Source organism: Pecten maximus, chromosome 9 (genome assembly GCF_902652985.1).
Source record: "Pecten maximus chromosome 9, xPecMax1.1, whole genome shotgun sequence".
NCBI lineage: Eukaryota > Metazoa > Mollusca > Bivalvia > Pectinida > Pectinidae > Pecten > Pecten maximus.
The window spans coordinates 38,787,052-38,814,844 of record NC_047023.1 but is presented as its reverse complement, the minus strand read 5'-3'; the positions used below and the strand labels follow the sequence as shown (position 1 = coordinate 38,814,844).

General features: G+C 34.5%; 1 protein-coding gene across 1 annotated transcript; it reads left to right on the top strand.

Moving 5' to 3' along the window:
* The first annotated feature begins 7,665 nt into the window (after positions 1-7,665).
* On the top strand, positions 7,666-26,661 carry LOC117335117 (galanin receptor type 2-like). Its single transcript, XM_033895040.1, has 2 exons — positions 7,666-7,792; positions 22,957-26,661. The coding sequence occupies exon 2, from the start codon at positions 22,981-22,983 to the stop codon at positions 24,139-24,141; it is 1,161 nt and encodes a 386-aa protein (XP_033750931.1). The 5' UTR covers positions 7,666-7,792; positions 22,957-22,980; the 3' UTR covers positions 24,142-26,661.
* Positions 26,662-27,793: the final 1,132 nt, after the last annotated feature.

Here is a 27,793-nt window from a genome sequence, read left to right as displayed (position 1 = left end):
ACATAGGTATGGGAGAAACAGATATCCCAAATGTATGATAGATACAGATATCCACATAGGTATGGGAGATACAGATATCCACATAGGTAGGGGAGAAACAGATATCCACATAGGTATGATAGATACAGATATCCACATAGGTATGGGAGATACAGATATCAACATTGGTATGGGACATACAGATATCCACATAGGTATGGGAGATACAGATATCCACATAGGTATGGGAGAAATAGATATTCACATTGGTATGGGAGATACAGATATCCACAAAGGTATTAGACATACAGATATCCACATTGGTATGGGACATACAGATATCCACATATGTATGGGAGAAACAGATATCCCCAATGTATGATAGATACAGATATCCACATAGGTATGGGAGATACAGATATCCACATAGGTAGGGGAGAAACAGATATCCACATAGGTATGGGAGATACAGATATCCACATTGGTATGGGACATACAGATATCCACATAGGTATGGGAGATACAGATATCCACATAGGTATGGGAGAAATAGATATTCACATTGGTATGGGAGATACAGATATCCACAAAGGTATTAGACATACAGATATCCACATTGGTATGGGACATACAGATATCCACATATGTATGGGAGAAACAGATATCCCCAATGTATGATAGATACAGATATCCACATAGGTATGGGAGATACAGATATCCACATAGGTAGGGGAGAAACAGATATCCACGTAGGTATGATAGATACAGATATCCACATAGGTATGGGAGATACAGATATCCACATAGGTATGGGAGATACAGATATCCCTATTGGTATGGGAGATACAGATATCCACATTGGTATGGGACATACAGATATCCACATTGGTATGGGAGAAATAGATATCCCCAAAGGTATGGGAGATACAGATATCCACAAAGGTATGGGAGATACAGATAGCCACATAGATATGGGAAAAACAGATATCAACATAGGTAGAGGAGATACAGATATCCACATAGGTATGGGAGATACAGATATCCACATAGGTAGGGGAGATACAGATATCCACATAGGTAGGGGAGATACAGATATCCACATAGGTATGGGACATACAGATATCTACATAGGTATGATAGATACAGATATACATATAGGTAGCGGAGAAACAGATATCCAAATAGGTATGGGAGATACAGATATCCACATTGGTATGATAGATACAGATATCCACATAGGTATGGGACATACAGATATCCACAAAGGTAGGGGAGAAACAGATATGCTACATAGGTATGGGGATACAGATCTCCATATAGGTATGGGGCATACAGATATCCACATAGGTATGATAGATACAGATATCCACATAGGTAGGGGAGATACAGATATCCACATAGGTATGATAGATACAGATATCCACATAGGTAGGGGAGATACAGATATCCACATTGGTATGGGAGATGCAGATATCCACAAGGGTATGATAGATACAGATATCCACATTGGTATGGGAGATACAGATATCCACATAGGTATGGGGCATACAGATATCCACATAGGTATGGGAGATACAGATAGCCACATAGGTATGGGTAATAAAGATATCCATATAGGTATGGGAGATACAGATAGGCACATAGGTAGAGGAGATACAGATACTTACATAGCTACAGTTGAGTGTAGACTAAAGGTTACACCCAAGTGCACTCTGAGTGCACTCCGTTTGGACTTGGAGTGCACTCCGTTTGGACTCCAGGTAAACTTGGAGTGCACTCCAAGTGGACTCCGAGTCTACCTGGAGTCCTATAAGACACCATGTCTGCCCCGGGTCTATAATCAGACTATATCATATATAAATATTAATACTTTGATGCTTTCAATATAATTTATTATAAATAAATAGATTTTTACAAATTACTTTTGTTCTGTTCACATTACTATTTACATTTGTTTATAGTCTACTAGGAATATTTATTTTATTGTTAATACATGGTAATAATGCCTACATGTTAAATCTATATTTATTAAGATCCATAAAATACAGTTATACAACTTATGCTATAATCAGGTTTTTATGACAGTTAATTGCTTATTATTTCATATTTTATTAAAATGTAATTAAACTGTATTTCATTTTATTAAGGAAGTCAAAAATTATTTCAATTAGAATATTTATTTCTGTACACATATCATGACTTTAAAGGAAGTTTAGATAATGTATCTATATTATTTTATTGATTATTCAAAATATTGAAAGTTTACAGTATTTAATGACTTATGCGTTTTTTTTAATAAGACATTCTCTGCATGAAAGGAAAATATAACTACAGATATGTACTCAGTTCAGGCAAGTAATTATAAAATAAACATAATCAATATAGTTTACATAGGTTTACATTTTTAAATGTATTGTTAAAAAGTATACATTTACAACTGTAAATATTCACGAGCATTACCTGGTTAAAATAATGTTCTGACATAATGTACACACAAGTATGTAGTTCTGTACTACCCATAATAAATGACAGTATATCTGTTATAATTGCTATTATTATTGGCCATGCATGACTGACTCTGGCCTGACACACCCGAGAACTGTGCCAGGTGAGTTTTAGTAGCCAGCTACAGGTACTGTCCTGGGTTCACAGAAATACCTATGTCCATCTTTGTTGTTGTATGGTTTCAAATGATGAAGCTGTGCAAAGCTGGGTGTGTAGCCTCAGGCCATCAAAACAGTAAGATTATCTCCTGACCTGAAGGAAAGGATTGTAGCTCTCGATCTGAGAGGCCTTAATCAGACCAAAATTATAAACGAAATACCGATATAATTAAGGTGGAAATGTCAAAATAAGCTGTAAAACCATTAACAAACTGGTAAACAGGTTTTAGAAGACCAACTTTATTGAAATGAAGTTATTCTATACCGAAATTAGAAAGTAAAAATAAGCTGTTTCTTATAACATTGTAACCTGTCTAAACTGTAAGTCATTGAGACTAAACGTATTGGCCGATTTATGCAGGTGTCCGGTATGTAGAGGTGAAATGTTGAATGATACAAGTTCAGAAAAAAATAATGTAAATCAAATTAAGAAATGACACAGTTCTTATCTTGTTATATTTAAAAATATAAAGACATTGCATTAAAAAAATTTTTGTAAAGAAAGAGATTAAAGTAAAAAAAAAAATCAGTATAATTCCCAATGGTATAATAAATGTAAATTCACTATTTCCCAAAACCAACCTATAGCCATATACCCGTAATTAGTACACATTGTTATCGTCCAGGAAATGGGATCATAATAGGAAACAGGAAACTGCCTGAGGTACAATTTGCCCCGTGGCAGTTAGACACTGGCAACCTATGTACCATTTACCTGGAAAACTTACCTGTTGGAACTACATCGTTTTCTCTTCCTATGCAGTCAATATCTATCATCGATGCGTCACTCATACATGTCACAGATACAGGTCATGAATGTACAATGGTTGTTCAAGACAATTATAAAATCATAAAGTTAAATGTTTAAACTTTAAAAAAAAATCATAAGGTAAGCTGCAGTTAGTGTATGGAATGTTTGATAAGTATTTACTTATAACTCAAACATGGAAATCATATTAATCTATGGTGATTTACATTATAATTGACTTCTAATACTCTATACATACTTACATTATAATATTAAAGACACAAAGCAATAGTACCAGTTTGAAATAAAATATCTTTTGTTATGTTTTATTTTTATATATTTATGATAATGACTTATAACTGTTGTTGTAATAGTATTTTAATAGTAATGAACAATCATATCATTTCAAAAGTGTCAGATATAGACAGTCACAAGTCTGTACCTATATTCTATATGAACTTGGTATATAGGTTAGCCTGAGTTTCCTCTGGCCCTGACACCATATACACCAGATATGGTGCCAGGGCCAGAGGAAACTCAGGCTAGGTAAAGGTAAGGTGTGATGACCAGTTTCCATCTAACAATTAATGGGGTCTTTATCTAGTTAGATGACTGTGTACACCTGTCCTGATCTTCACACCTTATAAGGTCAACTTGGAGGAAGGGGTCATTATTGGGGTCAGTGTACAAGTCTGTCTTTTCTCCACACCCCTGTAATCACGCTTGATATACAGGTAAATATTGATTCTGGAAGTGGGGAGTGGGGGGGGGGGGGGGGGGGGGGGGGAGGATTGTATCTTACATAACAGTTAAAAGAACTCCATGTATGACCTGGATTTAATGAGGCAGGTATAACAAAACAAAAAAACAGTTGGTTTACCAAATGGAAATGTAAGTCTGATGTTAAACTCTAAACAAAACTAGACATTGGATCCAGAATATGCTATCAAGGTGATAAAAAACAAGCTTTCTTTTGTATTGTATGTTAAGTAATATATATACTGTTGGAAGTAAATTATTTGAAATATTAAAAACAGTAGTACTTTGAGTACAAGATAGTTCCAGTACACATTCAGACTCTACATTTTGAGAGACCACAAACAACTTGCCAGATACATTTCTGTTTATTCCCAATATCTATTCATTTATGGCGTGGCTTGTTAAAATTCTTCAAATCAAAGGAATGCTGTCATATATTTTTCAACAAAGTGCCATATCTATTCAGTCACTTATACAGGGTTTTCTAATAAAAAAAAATCAATTATATTAGATGCATTGTTTGTTAACCAAGTAAAAATGAACCAACATAATTATATGGTATATACAAAGATAAAACAGTAACACATATCTTATTGTTAAGGAGTCTAATTGTATATGAGTATACATCTATATATAAACATTATGTGTATATGTACTTGGTTACAGGTACATATGATACATGTGGACCAAGGTAGAATTGGGGCCTGATAGGACTCCAGGTAAACTTGGAGTGCACTCGGAGTGCACTCCAAGTTTACCTGGAGTCCAAACGGAGTGCACTCCAAGTCCAAACGGAGTGCACTCGGAGTGCACTTTGTGTAACCTTTAGTCTACACTCAACTGTATGGGTAATAAAGATATCCATATAGGTACTGTATGGGAGAAATAGTTGGATTTCATTGTTTGTATACATGCCTTACTCTCTGAAATCATAGCTGCAATATTCTGTAAATGCTGAAGACTGCAATGATCGTTAATTAAAAAAAAACGTTTTGGTGAAGATTAAATTGTAGTGTTAGGTATGAAGATGATCTTTCAGCTGACATTAAGTTTTAATTGATTTGCTTGATTTTACATTATCTATCTTAAATCTATAGTGCCCAAGATTTCATTTATATGTACCTTAGATTCGTTTGACCCTTACAGTTTTTTTTTTTTTTTTTTATATTTCTTTTAGATTTAAGAAAGTAATAGAAACCTATTAAGTTAATTCAATATTAGGCCTAATGATAGGTTTATGGCTTATATTTAGTAAAAAAAAAGAAGGTTTTAATATAATTATGTAGATTTCATCAAACTTTGTCCTAAAATATGCCTGATAAAGCCATGACAAGTTGTTGGTGATGGGCGGAAATCAACGCCATACGACTCATTTGAGTCTTTGAGGTATTGAAGCAGGGACTTGTTCTACAGAGACAATTTATAATTAATACGAGTTACTCCCCTTTAACAATGTACCTACATTTGTATTTTGTTTGCTTTCACCAGAGACATATATTCCAGAAGTGACTTTTTAAAAGCTGCCTGTTGTCGTGATGAATCTAAGTTACCTTTAAACTATTAACTTTGTTTATTTTGCAACATAAATTACGAAACAGACGTTGTTTTTACATGGCAAGGATATGGAAGCGCACGAGGGGTATAAAGTGACCTTGATAAGTAACTGCATACGTCGTCTGTCGGCAGTACGTTAAAAAAGTATTTTCTTCAAACAACTTCTCAAAACAAGTTCTTCTTAACAACTTATCAAAATTTAACCTGATTTGACAAGAAGCATGATGGTGCATGAGGATTCAAAATTGAACAAATGGTGATCGAGGCTTAGTTATCTAGCTGGGTTGATCGCAATTTAGTATCCGTAAGCTATCTGCAGTGAATGGAAACGGACTCAACATAAATAAATATATATTCTTTTTTAAGAACGTCGATGTGGCGCAGGTATAGGCTGCGAATATTTCTGGCTAGGCGATTGGGTGCCGCAGATTGTGAGTTCGAGGCCCGGTCAGGGCACGAGTCAAAAAGTTGTCTTCCTTCGTCATTTGTGTTTCTAAGCTATATATCTATTTATTAGCACAATGTATCATATACACTCTGTGTTGGTGATCCGAAGATAAAGATTTGAATTTCCTGTCGTAGTTGTACCGAGAGAAATATATATAATATATGTACAATTCGTATCCATGTATGTAAATACATTGCGATCCAGGTATTCTATATCACCTTATAGACGACTTCCACAATGATCATGTCAGGGTATCGGGCCGACCATCACTGCGCCATTGAAACGTTCTTCTGTAAGAGCAGCGGTATAGGCTGCGGATATTTCTGGCTAGGCGATTGGGTGCCGTAGGATCGTGAGTTCGAGGCCCGGTCAGGGCACGAGTCAAAAAGTTGTCTTCCTTCGTCATTTGTGTTTCTAAGCTATACATGTATAAATATCTATATATATATAGGGTCTAGTAAGTAATAACGACGGTATAAACCAATATAGGTACTGGATCCTAACAAACAAATGTTGGATGCGTATTTGCACTTGCGGTAACAATATTGTTCCATTTTTTTTAATTTTTTTTTATAGAAATTCATTAATATAAAAGTTTTGTCCAATGCTAATATTTTGTATTTGTTAAAAAAAAATCCTGTTCGTGCAGTTCTGCAGTTTCTAGTTCTGGCAGATTATTTTACATGTATATTTTGACAGAGACCTATATAGTATATAGGTCTCTGTATTTTGACTACAAGTAAACCAAAAGTTTTTATTTTTTTTAATTTTTAATACCTTGTTGATCTTATCGATATAAATCCCTTTTACATCGCGTCACACGGTGTGTGTTTAGGTCTTATACGCAGAGACGTACGTGTCTGCTATACTCTGGGTCGAGGTATAACTTTACACTATGAACATTTCCCGTTAATCAGAATGTAATTCATATTATTTAAGCCTCTGTAATGTATTTCTTTTTATTCAAAATTAGGATAAGTACTACAAGACGGCTCGATATCTCCTTTTCTGAACTAGTACTTTACTTTTTAAAATGGAGCATGATAACTCCCCCGATTTTCACTACAATATTTCCCAATAGGGCTATCCTGAGACATACCATAGATTAAGGAACTGCATGCGAGGACATTCACTCTAACTTTCAGCTGCGTGCCGACCACGTGTGCATGTTGTAGGCCTTTGTATAATTCGCGAAAAAAGGTTACATGTAGCTTACATGACTTATCCTTATTTCGTCTCTCGTGTATTGGAAATAAATCAAATTCCTATTAATAAAGCTTTGAGTCCGGGATATAACTAAGAACACGACTGACATTCAAAACTTCGAACCAGAAATTGTTTTATTTAACTCGTACATCCCGGTAGAACTTCCCTTGCCTGACACGTGGGCTCGCTGATCGTTGACCTACTGTCCTCAATAAAATAACATCGTAAACGAGGTCAATGGAAATGTTTATTCCATGAGTGCGCATGCTCTTCCTCTGTGTATTTATTGAGGTCATACTAGATATCATACACCTCGGAAACGTGTCGTGCATAGCCAAACCATGAAATATGGATGTTTTCGGATGTTTGCAATTCTGAAGAGTTTTGCCATGGTGGAAAGATTTTAACAAATGTGACAAAGAACCGTTTTTAATCGTAAGTATCAGTTTACGATAATAACACAACTGTCAGTTGTGTTTTTTTTCCTGTAGCGAAGGCGTGTTGTCTTGCGACTCATGGAAGCATGTAGCTAATAAATTCGACCCATGTTTTTATCATGTTTTATATGTTAAAGCTTCATTATCTTTTTATGCATACCACAAACTTCATTATGTGATGTAGAAGTATCATAAGGAACCGAAATCGTTGCTAGAAATGGTTTGTTTTGGTTACATATTTGTGGCTAAAAATGAACCGCCACTATCACGAGTCGTATTTCATACACATTATGCGAGGGGCACATATGGGGGCCTTGTTTATGTTAAGAAACTAGAGTCAGTGCGTGGTATTTTGTAAACAAGTGATACCGGATGTTATGGGGCTGGGGAACTAGTACAATTGCGTATTAAATTGTTGAATACATGTTCAAGTTTTTGAGATTGTCAGATTGATACATAGGCCTAATTATATACTTACTGTCCTTTTTCGTTTCATATGAGATAAAATGTATATCAATAAATTAATAACATTAATTGATATTTTTGGTTACATGTAGGATCGGCAACGTGGGAGCTGACTATCTTTTGAAAGTCGGTTAATCTTAATGGAAATTTCAGGTCAATATTTACCATATGTATTATAGGTTAGGCCTATACTTTGTCCAGAGTTACTGGAGGTTAACTGTTTTCAGACTTCATTCGCATAACTTGGAGTAATTTTACTTGTTATTTAAGACGAATCTTGTCGCATGAATTTACGAGTGTGACAAAAATATTTTTATGGTTTTACCTCAGAAATCTATGGTGTTACCAAGATGTACCATTTGCAAATATTATCAAAATAGACAGCTTATATTTATATTTATCCTGCAACTGCCACCGCATTGTCGGAATACACCCACCGTATATATTTTTGCTGTATATGGCAGTGACGGAAAACAGCTGTATTTTGGAATCATAGCACGTGCGTCAGTTCGACTGACCTACTTCAAATTGAAAGTACGTTTAAAAGGCGAACATATTTCTGTCATTTTTGACACCGTTTCACTTCAAAATGATTATTTCTGATGATTATTTTTATGTCTGTTGCAGGATAAATAGAATACATGGTCAGTGTCTTAAAATATAAGCTGTATTTTTGGCTCGGGACAGAAAGACAAAAGTGGCTCGCCACTTTTGTCTTTCTTTACCCTCGCCAAAATACAGCTTATATTTTAAGACACTGACCATGTATTCTCTATTTATCCTGCAACTGCCACCGCATTGTCGGAATACACCCACCGTATATATTTTTGCTGTATACGGCAGTGACGGAAAACAGATGTATTTTGGAATCTTAGCACGTGCGTCAGTTCGACTGACCTACTTCAAAGTGAAACTATGTTTAAAAGGCGAACATATTTCTGTCATTTTTGACACTGTTTCACTTCAAAATGATTATTTTTGATGATTATTTTGATGACTGTTGTAGGATAAATAGAATATATGGTCAGTGTCTTAAAATATCAGCTGTATTTTTGGCTCGGGACAAAAGACAAAAGTGGCTCGCCAAGGCTCGCCACTTTTGTCTTTCTTTACCCTTGCCAAAATACAGCTTATATTTTAAGACACTGACCACGTATTCTCTATATATATAGACGATGGCTGAACTAAAATGTCGCATGATTTTGACAAAGTATTGTGATTGGTCTCGAGAGATAATTTGTATACGCTAGACAACTTCAATTCAAAGCTGTTCAAGTCTGTTCGGTATTTAACAATGAAATGTACTATTGGCAACATCATTATGTACATGTGTAATCTAGTAATATATGTCAAGGACACAACCAATTCAGCATTCAATGAAGTGAACGTACCTGTACCGTCACTCGTGTCAAAGTGACATCGCTCTCTGTACTGTTACCTGGTACAAACTGCTCCTTCAATATCTAGGACTCAAATGGCAATTTCCCTTTTTAGCAAAAAAAAAAAAAATACTTATATAGTTTGTAATAAATTAGATATGCATGTTTTTTCAGTTCATGAATGAAGGCAGATTTAAATCATGCATGCATATATACATAAAACTACAGTAGCTTCAATAAGTAATTTATATAAGCATTATATATATGGTAATCGTCTTTTTTATTCCATCATTTTTTTTTTTTTTTTTTAATTATGGCCCACAAATTGTACTGATCGTATTCAGTATTATTTGCATGTAGAAAAGCGTGGCCCAACATGAATCAATATTTGTCTATATAGCTAGGGAACTACAGTACAACATGCTTACTTAGTAAACTGAAGATTTCAGAAGGAACAAGACGTAAAACAAACACCATTGACATCGCTCTATTAAACCTTACCATTTGACCCTACAATGAAGGTTTGTTTGGCCACTTCAAGAAAGGGCTTCTATTAAAAACAAGATCCCTTGTCTATATTTAACTCATGCGCACAACTATATTATGTTGTTTATCAAATATTAAAAAAAAAGGTTTTGATTTACCTACTCATAGTTTTTTGTCAATTTTCAATGAAGGGTGTCTATATATATATTAGTAAAGCCAAGATTCCGTACTTAAATCTAACCTAGTAAAAACTATATCTATTTTTTTTTCAATTCATAACTTACCTACCTTATTTTATGGCATGTTATTAGAAGGTAACTTTTAGGCCAATGACAGCATACAATGTTAAAGTATACCGTACAAGTTACAGATTAATTCTGTTCACACATTTTGAAAGATCTCTTTAACATATATCACCTGGCTTAGAAATTGTGTAAATATTGTAATGTAGTGTTGGGCTGTGACGACATGGATCAAGTTTACACAGACAGGTTAAATTCGTGATCAAGAGATTAAAGCTCAGGGTCTAAACCTCCAGGGTTTAATGTTATTCAATCTAATAATTACAGTCTGAAGTTTTCAGGCCTTGACCCTTCAGTGACCGAAGGGAAAAAATATGGATCTGTTGACCTCTCTATCTTCTCTCAGTTATCTCAGTCTGGGTGATAACACTAGTCATTTGTCACAGTACTTTAAGCTGGCTTGTTCACAAATGTAATCTAGGATGTTATGTAACAGGGTATAAGATCTACAGGATAATAGTGTATGCCAGGGTAAACAAGGTAAGTCTCTAGCCTACATAATGTGTTCTACTTTTTTATATACATGTTTACCGTATCCATATCTTATTTTTGAACAACTTTAAATTTTTAGTAGTAAACTTTTACACTAGGGAAAAAGGCATTTGGTCAAGGATAAATATAAGATAAAAACGTTTACACTAGAGTAGAGGGGTTATATGATTATTTGTGGATAAATACACTGAACAAACATGTTGGATTACTAAGAATAAAACAAATTAAATCTAAAGTAGCACAAACAACTCCTATAGGTTGGTATGATATACTATGACATGTTTTTTTTTCTTTATCCTAATAAAGAATCCTGAAGTGCAAACATACTTAATGAATACATACTTGTTATCTGAGAAATGCCACAACATGTAGATAATCAAATCAATATGGTTATGTTCCTTATCAGCTGTCACCAGGCCTGGAGGGGGAAGTCGGATAAAAATAATTTTATACAACATGCTATTTAACAGAGAGGCAAGCAAGCCGTTACACATACCGCCATACATGTGTTGTTGCTTGATAGTCACATTCCATATCGCTGAAAGGAAGGATGCAGATTGAAATGAATTCAGATTCACAGGGGACTACATTCGGTTTAAGCATATATCGTCAATGAATATACTATATATAGGAGCCTTCACAACTGTCTCTTCAACTCTTGTAGGGTATGTTTTTGTTACATTTTCTTGCTTGAATACATAGATTACAAGATAAATGAAACATTAAATTTTACTAAAGTAAAACATTCCTACAGTTGCGAATTAATTATAAAGCCTCTCTATGTTTTCTAACATACAATAAATTATAACGAAGTTACAAAACTATATCGAATATGATAGAATACATATATATCCTAATGATGATATAAAGTGGGTGTCATTATCGTGGTTCTCCTTAATTGCAGTAAAAGCTGGTTAACTACTCACTGATTCCTACAAATCTTTAATGCAGTGCTCCACTCTCTATATATGCAAATATTAAGCAACTGAAAATATATCATGCAAACATGTACAAACTGGTTTGTTTTGAAGAATGGCGGACTGGCAACCAATTTGCAAAGCCACAAATCAGAAGCCAGAAGTCGGTCAGATGCTTTGGTTGCTGCCAAGGAGGCAAATCAAAAGATTGGGTAAAATTGCAACATCATCTACGATGTACTTACAGAGTCAACGTGAGCATATTGCATTTTGGGACCGATAAGAAAACAACATGGCTGACAGGTGGCCATCTTGGATTGTGACAATTGAAGTTTGTTGCTGCTAGTTCTCAAATTACATATGTAGGTTTCCCTTGATCCCTAGCTAGTTATGCATATTCCTGTATATAGGACCAACCTAACAACAACATGGCAAACAGGCAGCCATCTTGGATTTTGACAATAGAAACTTTATTAACAATTTCTTAAAGTACCAAATGGCTATTACGGGTCTTTCTCAAATTTGAATGTAGAGGTTCTCCTTGCTCTCCAGTTGTGCATGCAAGTCTGATTGAAAAAACTAAATGGATTACAAAGAGTATATGGCCATCTTGGATTTTGACAATTGCAGGTTGCTCCTGCTATATAATGTTATATAGATATATATATACAAATGTAGTTATTAAATGGAAGAAGGAAGAGTGAAAGAAGGGAAAATAAGAGAAAAGATCAGTCTTTGATTTGACTTGATGGATCATTCAATGGTGGGTGCCAATATCGTTCTGGGATCTCTTGTTATTATATAATTAACTTATGAATGGTTAAATCAGCGTAACTGCAGATTTGGCAGAAATTGAATGAAGATAAAGTTAAGTTAATAGGATTATGATCTTTAACAAGTTTTAAATTTATAAATAAAAACAAACTAAGTTTAAGAATCACTGGATTGAATTGTATCAATTAAAATATATTTTGTAAGTGATCATGACATGTCCAATCATAACTAGACACACCCACATGTTCTGGTGTGTAGCTGTAGTGACGTACACCAGTATATATTATTAGATAATTCTTTTAAGAATTACTGTATAGATATCACTTATAGTTCAAATTCTTCTATCATATTTTATAAAGTAATTTTATTGAAGAAAAAAAAATATATATCATTAGTTTTGTTGCTTGAAAATTTGAATTTTCACTTGGCATGCAATGTATATATGCATGCAATGAAAATGTAAATTTCCTCAGATAGCTTGTGCTGCAGACTTGCATGTGCTACAATTCTTGTGACTGGTCTATGTTTTCCAATATGCCATTATTCCTGAAAACATTCCAGACTGATGGCTAGAGACATTGCAAAAAGTCCATTAACATTATATAGCCATATGTTTTGTTTCCGTCCTAGCCAAACTTGTTTATGTACATTAACCAGATCAAGGTGACTGCTTTGACTAACTGACTTTTATCACTTGTATACGAACTGTACAAGAAAATTCTAGAAACTTACGAAGATTTTGTGTTATTTTGTATTTTCATTCCAGAAAGCTAGCTTTAATTATTCCTGTATAATTGCAGGGTACCAACACAAACTACACATAATAAATGTTGATGAAAAAAATTACTTTGTAAATTAAACCGTTAAAACGTGTATGTTTGCAGTAATAAGTTATTAAACTACAATGCATATTGATCTTTGTCCAATGTATAGTCCCTAGTGTGAAAAATTATTTTTAAAGTTTAGGGAGGGCTCATTTGTGAACAACATTTAACAAACAATGACTTAAATTGATAATTCTGAAAAAGTGAAGAAGGGGACTTATTTGCGAGTACATGTAGAGGCTATTTGTAGATAATTACAGGCCTAGGGTAAATATATTTTTGGCTGAGGTCTCTTAACACCTGAAATGGTATACACATTTAAGTAAATACAGCTGTAGTAATGTTTATTTGGTTTGATATATTGTCCTCACATTTTGGTTTGGTTCCCAATGTTAAAACAAAAGCGTCCTAGCTGTAGGTTATGTACACAAGTCCTAGCAGCATGTTCAATTGTCAGCCGTCATTATTACAGGAACAGTCAGACCTGCAGTCGTCATACAATGTGTAAACCAGATGGGAAGCCATGTTCTGTAACAAGATTTGCTTTCTTTGTACACATGTTCTTAATTATCAATTATATCATTAGTGTATCAATATTTATACCATCTAGAACACAACACTTCGGAAAGAATTAATACTCCTAATTGTTCATTTCTAACTGATGAAACATGTACACCTATTCAGTATCAATGATATATTGTTTAAAGTTCTAAATCAGGGTGCACAGATAGTAAAAACGAATAATAACAGACTCGCCTTCAGACTTGAGTTGGACCACATCAACATGTTAACTTTGAATACCTTTTCATCTGTAACTCTTGTGATGGCAAATCGTTGCATATTTTTCAAAATTGATCATCAGCTATATATAACTAAAAGGGCAGTTTATTCAAATTTTCTAAAAATACATATTAAATCAGTTGTTGTCATATTATTTCTGTGTAAATTTAATTTATAGATGACCAACATTTCTCATGATTGAAATATGTGAATAATTGACATCTTTATTATGTAGACAACTGTTCTAAAATTTTGGAGAAAAAAAATGAAATTTATTTATTCTAAAAAATAGGGTATTAACAATCTAATGATGATTGATTATGAACATTAACAATCGATTAACGGATCAGTTGATGTTAAATGATTTAAAGTGAATACATTATATCCTGATTAATCATCGTCCCAACTCCATAAACATTGCTAGACTTAATGAAAATAAAAATCTGATCATGAGTGGATTGATTTTGACAGTATTTGGTCATTGTTGTATAATTAGTATTCATTGTTGGGTTTATGGGTAACATTTATGACAAGAAGATCCTCATAATCAACCCCTTATGCATACATGTATAGTAAGTATGTAGTTTGTTGTGATCAATAGTGGTCCTGATTTGATTTTTCCCATTTTCACCTACTGCTTATGCGCATATTGTGTATGCCAAGGAAAAGGGTCAATCCGCAACACAAACATAATATCAGTTCTGTCTATTAACACTGTATATATCTATAGGTGACTGTACAAATCATCCACCAACTATTAACACTATATATATATCTATAGGTGACTGTACAAATCGCCCACCAATGTCTATATTAATATTACATACTCACAAATAGAGTTAGTGTATATATTGGACCCCTGGGCTTATTACACTACCCTGTAATCTATATAGTTAAAGATATATATTTATAATTATCGTAAATATTAAATTTAATGTATCCCGGTATATATATACGCACAAATGTTTTTACATATGTCTGTAAGGTGTGATAAATGTATATTGGTGGCATTTATATCAGATTTATCTGCAGCTGTCCCATTAAGTGGTAATGTGTGACAACTTTATAATGATATTATACTGTGAATCTTACTACACTTGTATATCTAGTCTACAGTGTATATATATATATATATATATATATAACTGTATTTGATATTACACTCCATAAATAGCAAAATTAATGGTCCATCTGGAATAAGCTTTTAAATGTTACCTTATATAGAAAATATCATTCTCTCTGTTTCAAATTAATTTATAAAGATCAGTGTCTTTGTGGTTTAAATCAAAAAATATATATATTCACTGGATAAATACCAATTGTCCCACTATAATAGTGTTGTAAAGGTTTCACAAGATAAGTAATACACATAAATACCAGTATATATTCCAGACTTTGGAACAGAGGGACTGCATATGCTCAGTCCCTTAGCCTTAAGTTAGGGCAAAGAATTGGGCCAAAATTAAATTGAAATTGAATATATTTAGGTGTTCAATTCTTCTGTGCATGCACATATATGGTGCAGCATATATATGGGTAAGGGGATTTTAAGCAAACTTATATGTACTGGGTTTTGTACAAACAAGGTCTTGCCACACAAGCTTATGTAGTTAGGGGACAGCTAGAGGGGTCGATATATATATACAAAGTAAATAAAGCTAACGTGAATATGAAATTCTTCTCCTCCTGAAGGGTTAACACATTTTGTCTCATTTTATCATCAGGATCATCATTGAGTGAAGTACTAACTAGTATAACTAGGCCTTTGTAGGATCATTATTGTCAGAAGTGTTTTGCCATTCATTTTAGTTAATTTTCAGTGATTAATTGGTCCAGGATCTGTACATGTATACGTACATGTACATTGTGTCACAGCAAATTAAAAACCCGTAACTAGTGTAACAAAGGATCATATAATTACATGTACTTATAATAAAGAATGTTAACCTCGTTACTGGACAGAAATGTTTATCATTATATAATTACTTATCTAAAAGTTAAATCATGCATGTCCAGACAAAGGAATGACTTGGAGCTATAAAAGTCAGGCAGAGGACAAGACCTCCACCTATTTTTAGCACTTATCAGTACACATAGGAATGATTATGTAATCTGTACACATAGGAATGATTATGTAATCTGCATTATGAATATATTCATGAGTTTAGAATTAAAAATTATCGCCAACAGAAGTGAATGGATCAGCAACAATCATTAGGGGGATGCGGAATGTCTGAATTATGAAACTTTGCTACACATGGAATTGTCATTTGATATTGATTAAACACAGTATATATTGACTAAAGCCCGATTCCTGTCCATATACACAGTATATATTGACTAAAGCCTGATTCCTGTCCGTATACACAGTATATATTGACTAAAGCCCGATTCCTGTCTGTATACACAGTATATATTGACTAAAGCCCGATTCCTGTCTGTATACACAGTATATATTGACTAAAGCCCGATTCCTGTCTGTATACACAGTATATATTGACTAAAGCCCGATTCCTGTCTGTATACACAGTATATATTGACTAAAGCCTGATTCCTGTCTGTATACACAGTATATATTGACTAAAGCCCGATCCCTGTCTGTATACACAGTATATATTGACTAAAGCCCGATTCCTGTCTGTATACACAGTATATATTGACTAAAGCCCGATTCCTGTCCGTATACACAGTATATATTGACTAAAGCCCGATTCCTGTCCATATACACAGTATATATTGACTAAAGCCCGATCCCTGTCCGTATACACAGTATATATTGACTAAAGCCCGATCCCTGTCCATATACACAGTATATATTGACTAAAGCCCGATCCCTGTCTGTATACACAGTATATATTGACTAAAGCCCGATTCCTGTCTGTATACACAGTATATATTGACTAAAGCCCGATTCCTGTCAGTATACACAGTATATATTGACTAAAGCCCGATTCCTGTCCGTATACACAGTATATATTGACTAAAGCCCGATTCCTGTCCGTATACACAGTATATATTGACTAAAGCCCGATTCCTGTCCATATACACAGTATATATTGACTAAAGCCTGATTCCTGTCCGTATACACAGTATATATTGACTAAAGCCTGATTCCTGTCCATATACACAGTATATATTGACTAAAGCCCGATTCCTGTCTGTATACACAGTATATATTGACTAAAGCCCGATTCCTGTCCATATACACAGTATATATTGACTAAAGCCCGATTCCTGTCCGTATACACAGTATATATTGACTAAAGCCCGATTCCTGTCTGTATACACAGTATATATTGACTAAAGCCCGATTCCTGTCCATATACACAGTATATATTGACTAAAGCCCTGATTCCTGTCCGTATACACAGTATATATTGACTAAAGCCCGATTCCTGTCCATATACACAGTATATATTGACTAAAGCCTGATTCCTGTCCGTATACACAGTATATATTGACTAAAGCCCGATTCCTGTCTGTATACACAGTATATATTGACTAAAGCCCGATTCCTGTCCATATACACAGAATATATTGACTAAAGCCCGATTCCTGTCCGTATACACAGTATATATTGACTAAAGCCCGATTCCTGTCCATATACACAGTATATATTGACTAAAGCCCGATTCCTGTCCGTATACACAGTATATATTGACTAAAGCCCGATTCCTGTCCATATACACAGTATATATTGACTAAAGCCCGATTCCTGTCTGTATACACAGTATATATTGACTAAAGCCCGATTCCTGTCCTATACACAGTATATATTGACTAAAGCCCGATTCCTGTCCGTATACACAGTATATATTGACTAAAGCCCGATTCCTGTCGTATACACAGTATATATTGACTAAAGCCCGATTCCTGTCCTGTATACACAGTATATATTGACTAAAGCCCGATTCCTGTCCGTATACACAGTATATATTGACTAAAGCCCGATTCCTGTCCATATACACAGTATATATTGACTAAAGCCCGATTCCTGTCTGTATACACAGTATATATTGACTAAAGCCCGATTCCTGTCCGTATACACAGTATATATTGACTAAAGCCCGATTCCTGTCCATATACACAGTATATATTGACTAAAGCCCGATTCCTGTCCGTATACACAGTATATATTGACTAAAGCCCGATTCCTGTCCGTATACACAGTATATATTGACTTAAAGCCCGATTCCTGTCTGTATACACAGTATATATTGACTAAAGCCCGATTCCTGTCCGTATACACAGTATATATTGACTAAAGCCCGATTCCTGTCAGTATACACAGTATATATTGACTAAAGCCCGATTCCTGTCTGTATACACAGTATATATTGACTAAAGCCCGATTCCTGTCCGTATACACAGTATATATTGACTAAAGCCCGATTCCTGTCCGTATACACAGTATATATTGACTAAAGCCCGATTCCTGTCCGTATACACAGTATATATTGACTAAAGCCCGATTCCTGTCCGTATACACAGTATATATTGACTAAAGCCCGATTCCTGTCCGTATACACAGTATATATTGACTAAAGCCCGATTCCTGTCCGTATACACAGTATATATTGACTAAAGCCCGATTCCTGTCCATATACACAGTATATATTGACTAAAGCCCGATTCCTGTCCGTATACACAGTATATATTGACTAAAGCCCGATTCCTGTCCGTATACACAGTATATATTGACTAAAGCCCGATTCCTGTCCGTATACACAGTATATATTGACTAAAGCCCGATTCCTGTCTGTATACACAGTATATATTGACTAAAGCCCGATTCCTGTCTGTATACACAGTATATATTGACTAAAGCCCGATTCCTGTCTGTATACACAGTATATATTGACTAAAGCCCGATTCCTGTCCATATACACAGTATATATTGACTAAAGCCCGATTCCTGTCCATATACACAGTATATATTGACTAAAGCCTGATTCCTGTCTGTATACACAGAATATATTGACTAAAGCCTGATTCCTGTCCGTATACACAGTATATATTGACTAAAGCCCGATTCCTGTCCATATACACAGTATATATTGACTAAAGCCTGATTCCTGTCCGTATACACAGTATATATTGACTAAAGCCCGATTCCTGTCCGTATACACAGTATATATTGACTAAAGCCCGATTCCTGTCTGTATACACAGTATATATTGACTAAAGCCCGATTCCTGTCTGTATACACAGTATATATTGACTTAAAGCCCGATTCCTGTCCATATTCACAGAATATATTGACTTAAAGCCCGATTCCTGTTGAGGGATAGAACAAAGCACCCGTGCCAGGACTCGAACTAGCGACTCTTTGTCACATAGCCTTGTGTCTACTGCTTGACCACCATCACACACCGTGCCTCCAATATATACCATCCATCTATATCAGTTTGGCCTGACGATAAATATGTATCTGTATTGCCAGATCTAGGTAACTATCGTGTATGGGTATACGTAGTATATATATGTATTGGCTTAGCCAGATATACTAGCGTTAATTTGGTCACAGCGTGGTGAAATTCGAATATATTTTACACCAAGTATATCAGTGCTCTAGCCCTCTACATTTTAAACGACCATAGTATCCTCAGTGATTTAGTAGTTTTATTTTAGGGGTTTTCATCAAAGCTCTAATTTAGGATCTGGACAAGTGTATGGGTCACTTACTGGTAGAAGGAAGTGAAAGAGAATGAAGAGTGTACATGTGGTGGTGTCTGTGTGAAGGGTTGGTGGACAATGGTGTGTGGATGTTGGGCCCATTTAGTCTAATTGGTTGATAGGTAATCTGGAGCCTTGGACAGAGATATGGTCATCAAAGGATTTCAGTCAGAATAGGTTAGTCCCGACTCCTTAGGGTAGAGTTAACCATTAGAAATAGAGGATTTAATTATGTAGAAGTACATGTAGTGTCTTTAGACTATATATCAGATGGATAGATGAGATGAGAAGAAGAGAGCCTTCAATTGAGAGAGAGACAGAGATGGTGTTGAGACCGAGGGAATAAAGGTTACACAATGTTGATGTAACAAAGGATGAAATAAAGGAAGTGGAACTGCTTGTTGCCTTGATTGTCACTAATTTCAGAAACACTGGACAAACACCATGCGTGGGTGACATGTCAGAAACACTGGACAAACACCATGCGTGGGTGACATGTCAGAAACACTGGACAAACACCATGCGTGGGTGACATGTCCAGTGTTTCCGAGAGTTTGTCCAGTGTTTCCGAGATTCCCGAGAACAAAATGCACTGAGAACAAAAATTGATCTTTTTAAATTTTAATGCAAGATTGGTGAAACCTGTCAAAATATTTTCATTAAAATTCTGTTTATAAAAATCTATCTTCATGTATTATTAATACCAATAAATCGAAACTTTAATTCCTCCAATGAAAATACTTTCAATTTATGAGAGCTGTATATAGCTCAAACGTACCGGTATATGGCATTTGATATTTCTGGGAGTGATGCTGGATATGAATTAATGGTACTGTTATAACAACGGAGACAAATTACATCCGGGAGAAATGATCAGAAATCCTCTAAAATCAATGATGAATGATGAAATCGTCAATCATATTTTGATTTTAATTTCCAGCTCTTCCCAAATACCAGCTGGTCTTTTGTTATTGTCTCAATATATTATGTTCATCATCATGTGACCAGACTTGCATTGTCTGCTTCACTAGTTATGTACCAATGTCTAAGAAGTCTTTACACATGCTTGTCTCTTGAAGAGAAGAGGGGGGGGGGGGGCTTTATAAGTATATGTTGTCACCCCAGCCGTGGCGTCAGTGTTGGTTTCCAAATGTTCAATTTTTGATGCAGTGTTGAAAGGCATATCAGTGAACTACTTGAACTATTTGGTTTCAGGGTTGTTATGGGGGTTACCTATTACCTACCATCAAGACAGGAGTTGGAATGAATAATGTTTTGGAATATGGAAAAAGTCTGGGGGTTTTTATGGTCTAAAACTTGACCTAGGATTGTTTTTGATGAAGATGTTGTGGAAAATATCTTGATGAGAAAAAAAATGTGAAAAGATAATTTTGCTATCTTATAGTCCGTACCCATGATATATAAAAGCAATTATTTGAAAAAATGTTTTAAATATTAAAGTTTTCCTGAAGGTATACAATTTTTATAGAGAGGAAAAGGAAAATAACAGTTGTAAAACTCCCTAATGTTCATGTACCATGTACATCAGTGATCATACTTAATTCATAATCTTAAAACTAATTTTCAAAAATTTGTCATATTTCTTGGTTACAGATCTGGAGATAATATTGAACCACTGATGTTCAGAAAAATTAACTTTATACAATATTTTTCATGAAGACTGCATGAATACACAAGCTGACCAGACTTTCAACAAAATCCAATCCAAGCATATGTGTGACAATATATGAAGTCCTGTATATACCTTCTGCTAAGCTCCGGTTACTGAAGCCAGGAAAACTGACAATGTGTAACAGTGGTCACTATTTATTCTGTCTAGACAAATAAACCTATCATTAATCACTTTCATGTTGGTGTATCAATCCTGTAAAGATTTCTTCTGCTGGAGTATATAAGATGGTAATTCTGGTTTGTAGTTGAAGTTTATTCTGTTACATATACAATGTATAGTGATAGTCAATATCTGTTTCAGTCTGTTGTGACAATATAGAATTGGGTAAGACTATTGTGTGGTAGGACTTGTAAATATATATGTGAAGATCTGCTGGAATATTGTACATGTATATATGCTGTGTAAATTAAAGTGGAAATGAACTTGTAAGTATCGTTTTATGTATAATTAATTTTGTGGTACTTGACATGATATACACATTTAATTTATGTGTATGCAAGTTCGAGATAATCAGTGGCATTTCATGGAATCAAAAATATGTTGTTTCATAATCTTTGCGATCAGTGAAAAAACAAAACTTTATGTTCCTTGCATCAATCAACATATGATCTGTGTGAATTCAATAGAAATAAATTTCAGCAGTACCAGAGGGAGTTATCTAGGCGTTTTAGGAAATGAAGACCATGTGCGCATGCATGCAGACCCGAAACTGGGACATTTTGTGGCAGAATCCTGAAACCAGAAAAGCTGGAGAACTGAATGCTCAAGCCTTCATTTGACAGAAATTGAAAGTCAATCTGTTTGGGGAAAAGTTTGTTTGGGAAATATAAGATTGAAATTGTAAGGAAACATTGACTGAATATGATGGGTGTGATATAAGTCTCTGATTAGCCAGTATGTTGTATATACCTGTACCACAAGTTGTACTGTATATATTGATTCACAGGAGAGATTGGCCACATGTTGGAGACATGTCTGCCTGTATCAGTACTGCTGTAGTTAAGCTAATGTTTGTCAGAGAATATGGATAGGAATAATCTACATTATCTGTCTTGGAAAAAAAATCTGAAAATGGGTCTTTTCTCTAATCTAAGTTCACTTCACCCCAGTTACTGTATTGTATTGTTAGTCCATGGCCACCATCATCAGATAACTTTTCAATGTGCCCTTCATCCCTGATCCAGTCATCAATTCTTGTCACCACTTAACAATGTGAACACTTAATCTCTCCCATAGGATATACCCAAGAAGTGGTTATAGATATCTGTAGTGCTATTCTGTCACTATTTTACCATGTAGAGATACAGGTGTAACATGATAGCTATCAGGATGTAGATTATCTTTTCAATAATGGTAATTATGATTTTGTTGCAGATAATGTGATGAGACTGGACCAACATGATGGATGAGGTGGAAGAAAACGACACAGGGTTGGAGATTAACGTTGAAGTGCTGATAAAATGTGTCCTCTTGAGTCTCATTGGAGTGGTGTGCATTGTGGGAAACATGCTGGTGATTCGGACTTTGATCTTTTTCAAATATCCAAAAATTCATCTTTATGTGATGATTGGTGGATTATCCGTGGCAGATCTCCTGAAAATCACCCCGGAGATTCTACAGAATGTGATCCGATTGACACACAAGGGTGACGTGTTCACATCAGAATGGTGCCAGTCAATTTTCTACCTCGTAGAAACATGTACCTATGTTGCATCCTGTCATCTTGTAGCACTCAGCATCATTCGCTGCATTATGCTCACAGATCGTGCCCATTATTCTAAATCGTATGTCATTCATGCATTCATTAGTAGTCTTGTCATCTGGGTCCTTACAATGCTTGCAAATATCCCAAATGCAAAGGCCATTGTGAAAGATGACAATTATGGGTGTCTGCGGAGCGCCACTTTAAATGCAGAGACTGAAAGAAACAACTATTTGAAGGTAGCCTTCTCTTACGCTCTACCACTCCTTGTGATTGGTATAGTGTATATTGTTACGTGGTATTTTACACAGAGATTTTTTGCAGACAGTTACTCTCACAGAGAAAGGCGACTGTCACGTATGGTCACGTTACTTATTGTCAGCTTTGGCATTTGTAAACTTCCCCATGAGATTGTGAGTTTCATTGTGTTCTATCAGACCCGTGCTGTTCAGACCTCGTTCAGTAATGTCAAGTTGGACTTGGACTTATCATTAAACAGTACAGACTTTGGCTCGGATGATATGCTCAGCAATTACCCAACCAATGGGTTGGATAATTATCACCTCTGGGGAAACATCTACGAGTATTGTGACATTTTGGCCGTTCTGGACTTGGCACTTCGGCCATTCTTCTATGCGAAACTCTCCTATTACTTCAGTAAGAGCTTTGACGAAGTGATAAACTGCACATCGTGTCGTAACAACAACAATGCTTCATGTTCAGATATTCACCAATCGCGAGAAGGAGCAGTACGAATGGGCTCCCAAAGTGGCCCGTCCTTGACACCATTGACGGTGGAACGTGAAGAATCTCCCGACGATCAATGCGATGAAATCATTAATATTGATGAAAACTGATCATGGTTACATGTTTTGTCAGGAAGTTTAACGGGCATGATCAAGGTGTAATTTGGTTCACATTTAATCCGCAGCCAGTCATCCAGCTACCTGTCTTAGTGCTAAGACATATTTTTTGTATGCTGTGACATGACTGTAGGTGTCACAATGTCATTGTTCATGTGTACTTTAATGCTGCATTTAGGGAAGAAATCTGAAGTTTGTAAGTTTCAAGTAACGATTTATCAGAGTAAAATCTTGATCTTTCATAGAAGACATCTGTCTGAAGGTACTTGCTGCACCTTACAGTGATTGGGCAAATTTAATTGAAAGAGATAATTCTGAAATAATCAGAAATTAATTTCCAGAATTGAATTAAAACATTAAGGAAGAGAATACAGATGACCAGCACATAATGTCTATGAAAAGCATATGGATGGAAGGAGTCATAGTAAGTTGAAACATTATACACATGTACAGGTATGTGAATAGTAAGTTGAAACATTATACACATGTACAGGTATGTGAAGTTGTTGCATTTCATGCTTGGTGCTATATTATTTAAGTATTTTGTTAGATTGTTTATAAAGATCAGAGAAGTTGCTGTTAAGTTTTAATTTTCTGCTTGGCATGTGGATTTTGTGTCTAGATTTCAGCCTCCAAAATAAGGGATATACATGTAAATATACTGTACAGTGTTCGAATTGTATCAAACTTTAAGACTGAACACTTCCTGGATTTGTGCAGATATACTTAAAGGCAATTATTAAATAAAATCAACTTAAATTTCAGGTTCACAGACTCATTAAACTGTTGTTGTAAATGCAGGTTAAATTGACAGGTTAATGTTTTGGCAGAATAGGTCTACAATTCCTCTGTACATAAAAAATATCCTAGAGGGAGAGAACTTTTTGTAACAGCTTTCAGTTGATTTGTTGGATTGTAATATAATATATCTCTCCCTGGTAGAACTTCCTGGACAGGTATGGTATGGGTTCATATATTCATCCTTTGTTCCACACATCATTTATTGACATGTTGTACAGTGTATTGACCCACATCGTTATTCATGCTATTTAAACCAGCAAAAAGCATTAATAGGTAATTAGCATTAATTTAATTGCTCAAGACTGTCAGTAATTGTTTACAGTTTTACTTGTTTTAATTTTAATTTAAGTATTCTTTTTTCAAAATTGCTTAAAACGAAAATTCAGATGGTGCCTCAAAGTTTGTTTTTGGGTAAAAACTATAACATGTTTGTACCTACATATGACAGACTTTGAAATAATCACTGTCATGCTCACAATGGCCAAGGGTTAAAGCATGCATACAATTGTCATTCCAAATTATCAGCAATATTCATAGCCACTTACAAATATGTACTGCTGGAAAATAATGTTTTGGATTCAAAGTCAGGTTGGTTAAAAATGATGTCTGTGAGATACAACATTGATGTTTGATATGATACTATTTATGTTAAATATGCCTCAGGAATATCAACTTCTCTTTTAGGTTTTGCTATTAGAAATTTATTACACAGAAATTATATTTTAAAAATTGAAAATTTTGAAAATAACACTTTTATTTAGGAAGTGGTTCTGCACTTATATATATACTTACATACAATTGTACTGGCAAACCTTTTTTATACACATTTGTACATACAAATATAAATTTGTTTGAGAGAAAATGCAGTTTGGGTGTATTTATTGGAAATCAGGATAAAGTGTTGTTGCAATATGTAATATTTAACAGCAATCAATAACAGTTATATCTGTCCCATAATTAAACTGCCTCAGATTCAGATGAATAATGAGAAATGTTCAAATCCGTTGAGTTGCTCTGTAGGAGTAGTCTTTTGTGTGTAAATATAGAACCACATTTGTAGCATAGAATATTACAGGTGCAGCTATGATTACAATATGTTTTGACATGTACATGTTTGTATAGGATGATATTCCAGGTATTGGTATACTGTGATCTTTACAAGTATTATATTTCGAGATTCATTATAAGATCCGGATACCATTCCTTCTTGTATATAAATTGTTTATACAGATTGTAGAATTTGATGTCACAATTTAAAGGTTGTACTTTACAGTTTAACTTTTTTCAACTGTGAAAACAACAGAAAAGAAAAGTAATGCTGAAAAAAAATCCTGTTAAAAATGTAGATATCTTCAATATTGCCCTAACATCCATACTGAGATAAGCCTTATAACAAATGATCAATTCATTTAAATGTTGTCCATCATTTACATGTTTAAACAGGATGACACACATCATCTACATGTTTAAACAGGATGACACACATCATCTACATGTTTAAACAGGATGACACACATCATTTACATGTTTAAACAGGATGACACGCATCATCTACATGTTTAAACAGGATGACACACATCATTTACATGTTTAAACAGGATGACACACATCATTTACATGTTTAAATAGGATGACACCCATCATTTACATATTTAAACAGGATGACATACATCATTTACATGTCAAAACAGGATGACACACATCATTTACATGTCAAAATAGGATGACACCCATCATTTACATATTTAAACAGGATGACATACATCATTTACATGTCAAAACAGGATGACACACATCATTTACATGTCAAAACAGGATGACACACATCATTTACATATTTAAATATAGGATGACACCCAGTCGATGGTGTCTATCATTTACATGTTTGAATGTAGAATGACAAAAATCTGATGGCGTCTTCAGTCTCATGCCGGTAATTGATTACATGATGAAATGTTTGCGGGTATAAATTGGATAACATCAAATGTTTGCGGATATAAAATTGTATAACATGAAAATGTTTTCGGGTATAAAATTGTATAACATCAAATGTTTGTGGGTTTAAAACTGTATAACATCAAATATTCGTGAGTATAAAATAGTATAACATGAAAATGTTCGTGGGTATAAAACTGTATAACATCAAATGTTCGTGGGTATAAAACTGTATAACATCAAATATTCGTAGGTATAAAACTGTATAACATCAAATGTTCGTGGGTATAAAACTGTATAACATCAAATATTCGTGGGTATAAAACTGTATAACATCAAATATTTGCGGGTATAAAATTGTATAACATGAACATGTTTGTGGGTATAAAACTGTATAACATCAAATGTTTGTGGGTATAAAACTGTATAACATCAAATATTTGCGGGTATAAAATTGTATAACATGAACATGTTTGTGGGTATAAAACTGTATAACATCAAATGTTTGTGGGTACTTCACTTTTGCGGCTTGAAGCTATTCAAATTGTTTTGTGGTATGAACTTGCATCTAGTCACCGAGGAATATATAACATTCAGAAGTGGGGTATCAATATTTGCTTCCATCAATCACAGAATCCATGAATGGTTTATATATATACACAATGACAATTGATCTATATACACAAAGACCATTAATCTATACACGACAACAATTTATCTATATACGACGACCATTCATGTATACAAGACAACCATACACTACAACCATACACTACAACCATATACTACAACCATTAATATATACAATGACCATTTATATACATGTACAACACAACATTTATCCATATACACATGATGACCATTCATCTATATACATTGTACAACAACCATTCATGTATACAAGACAACC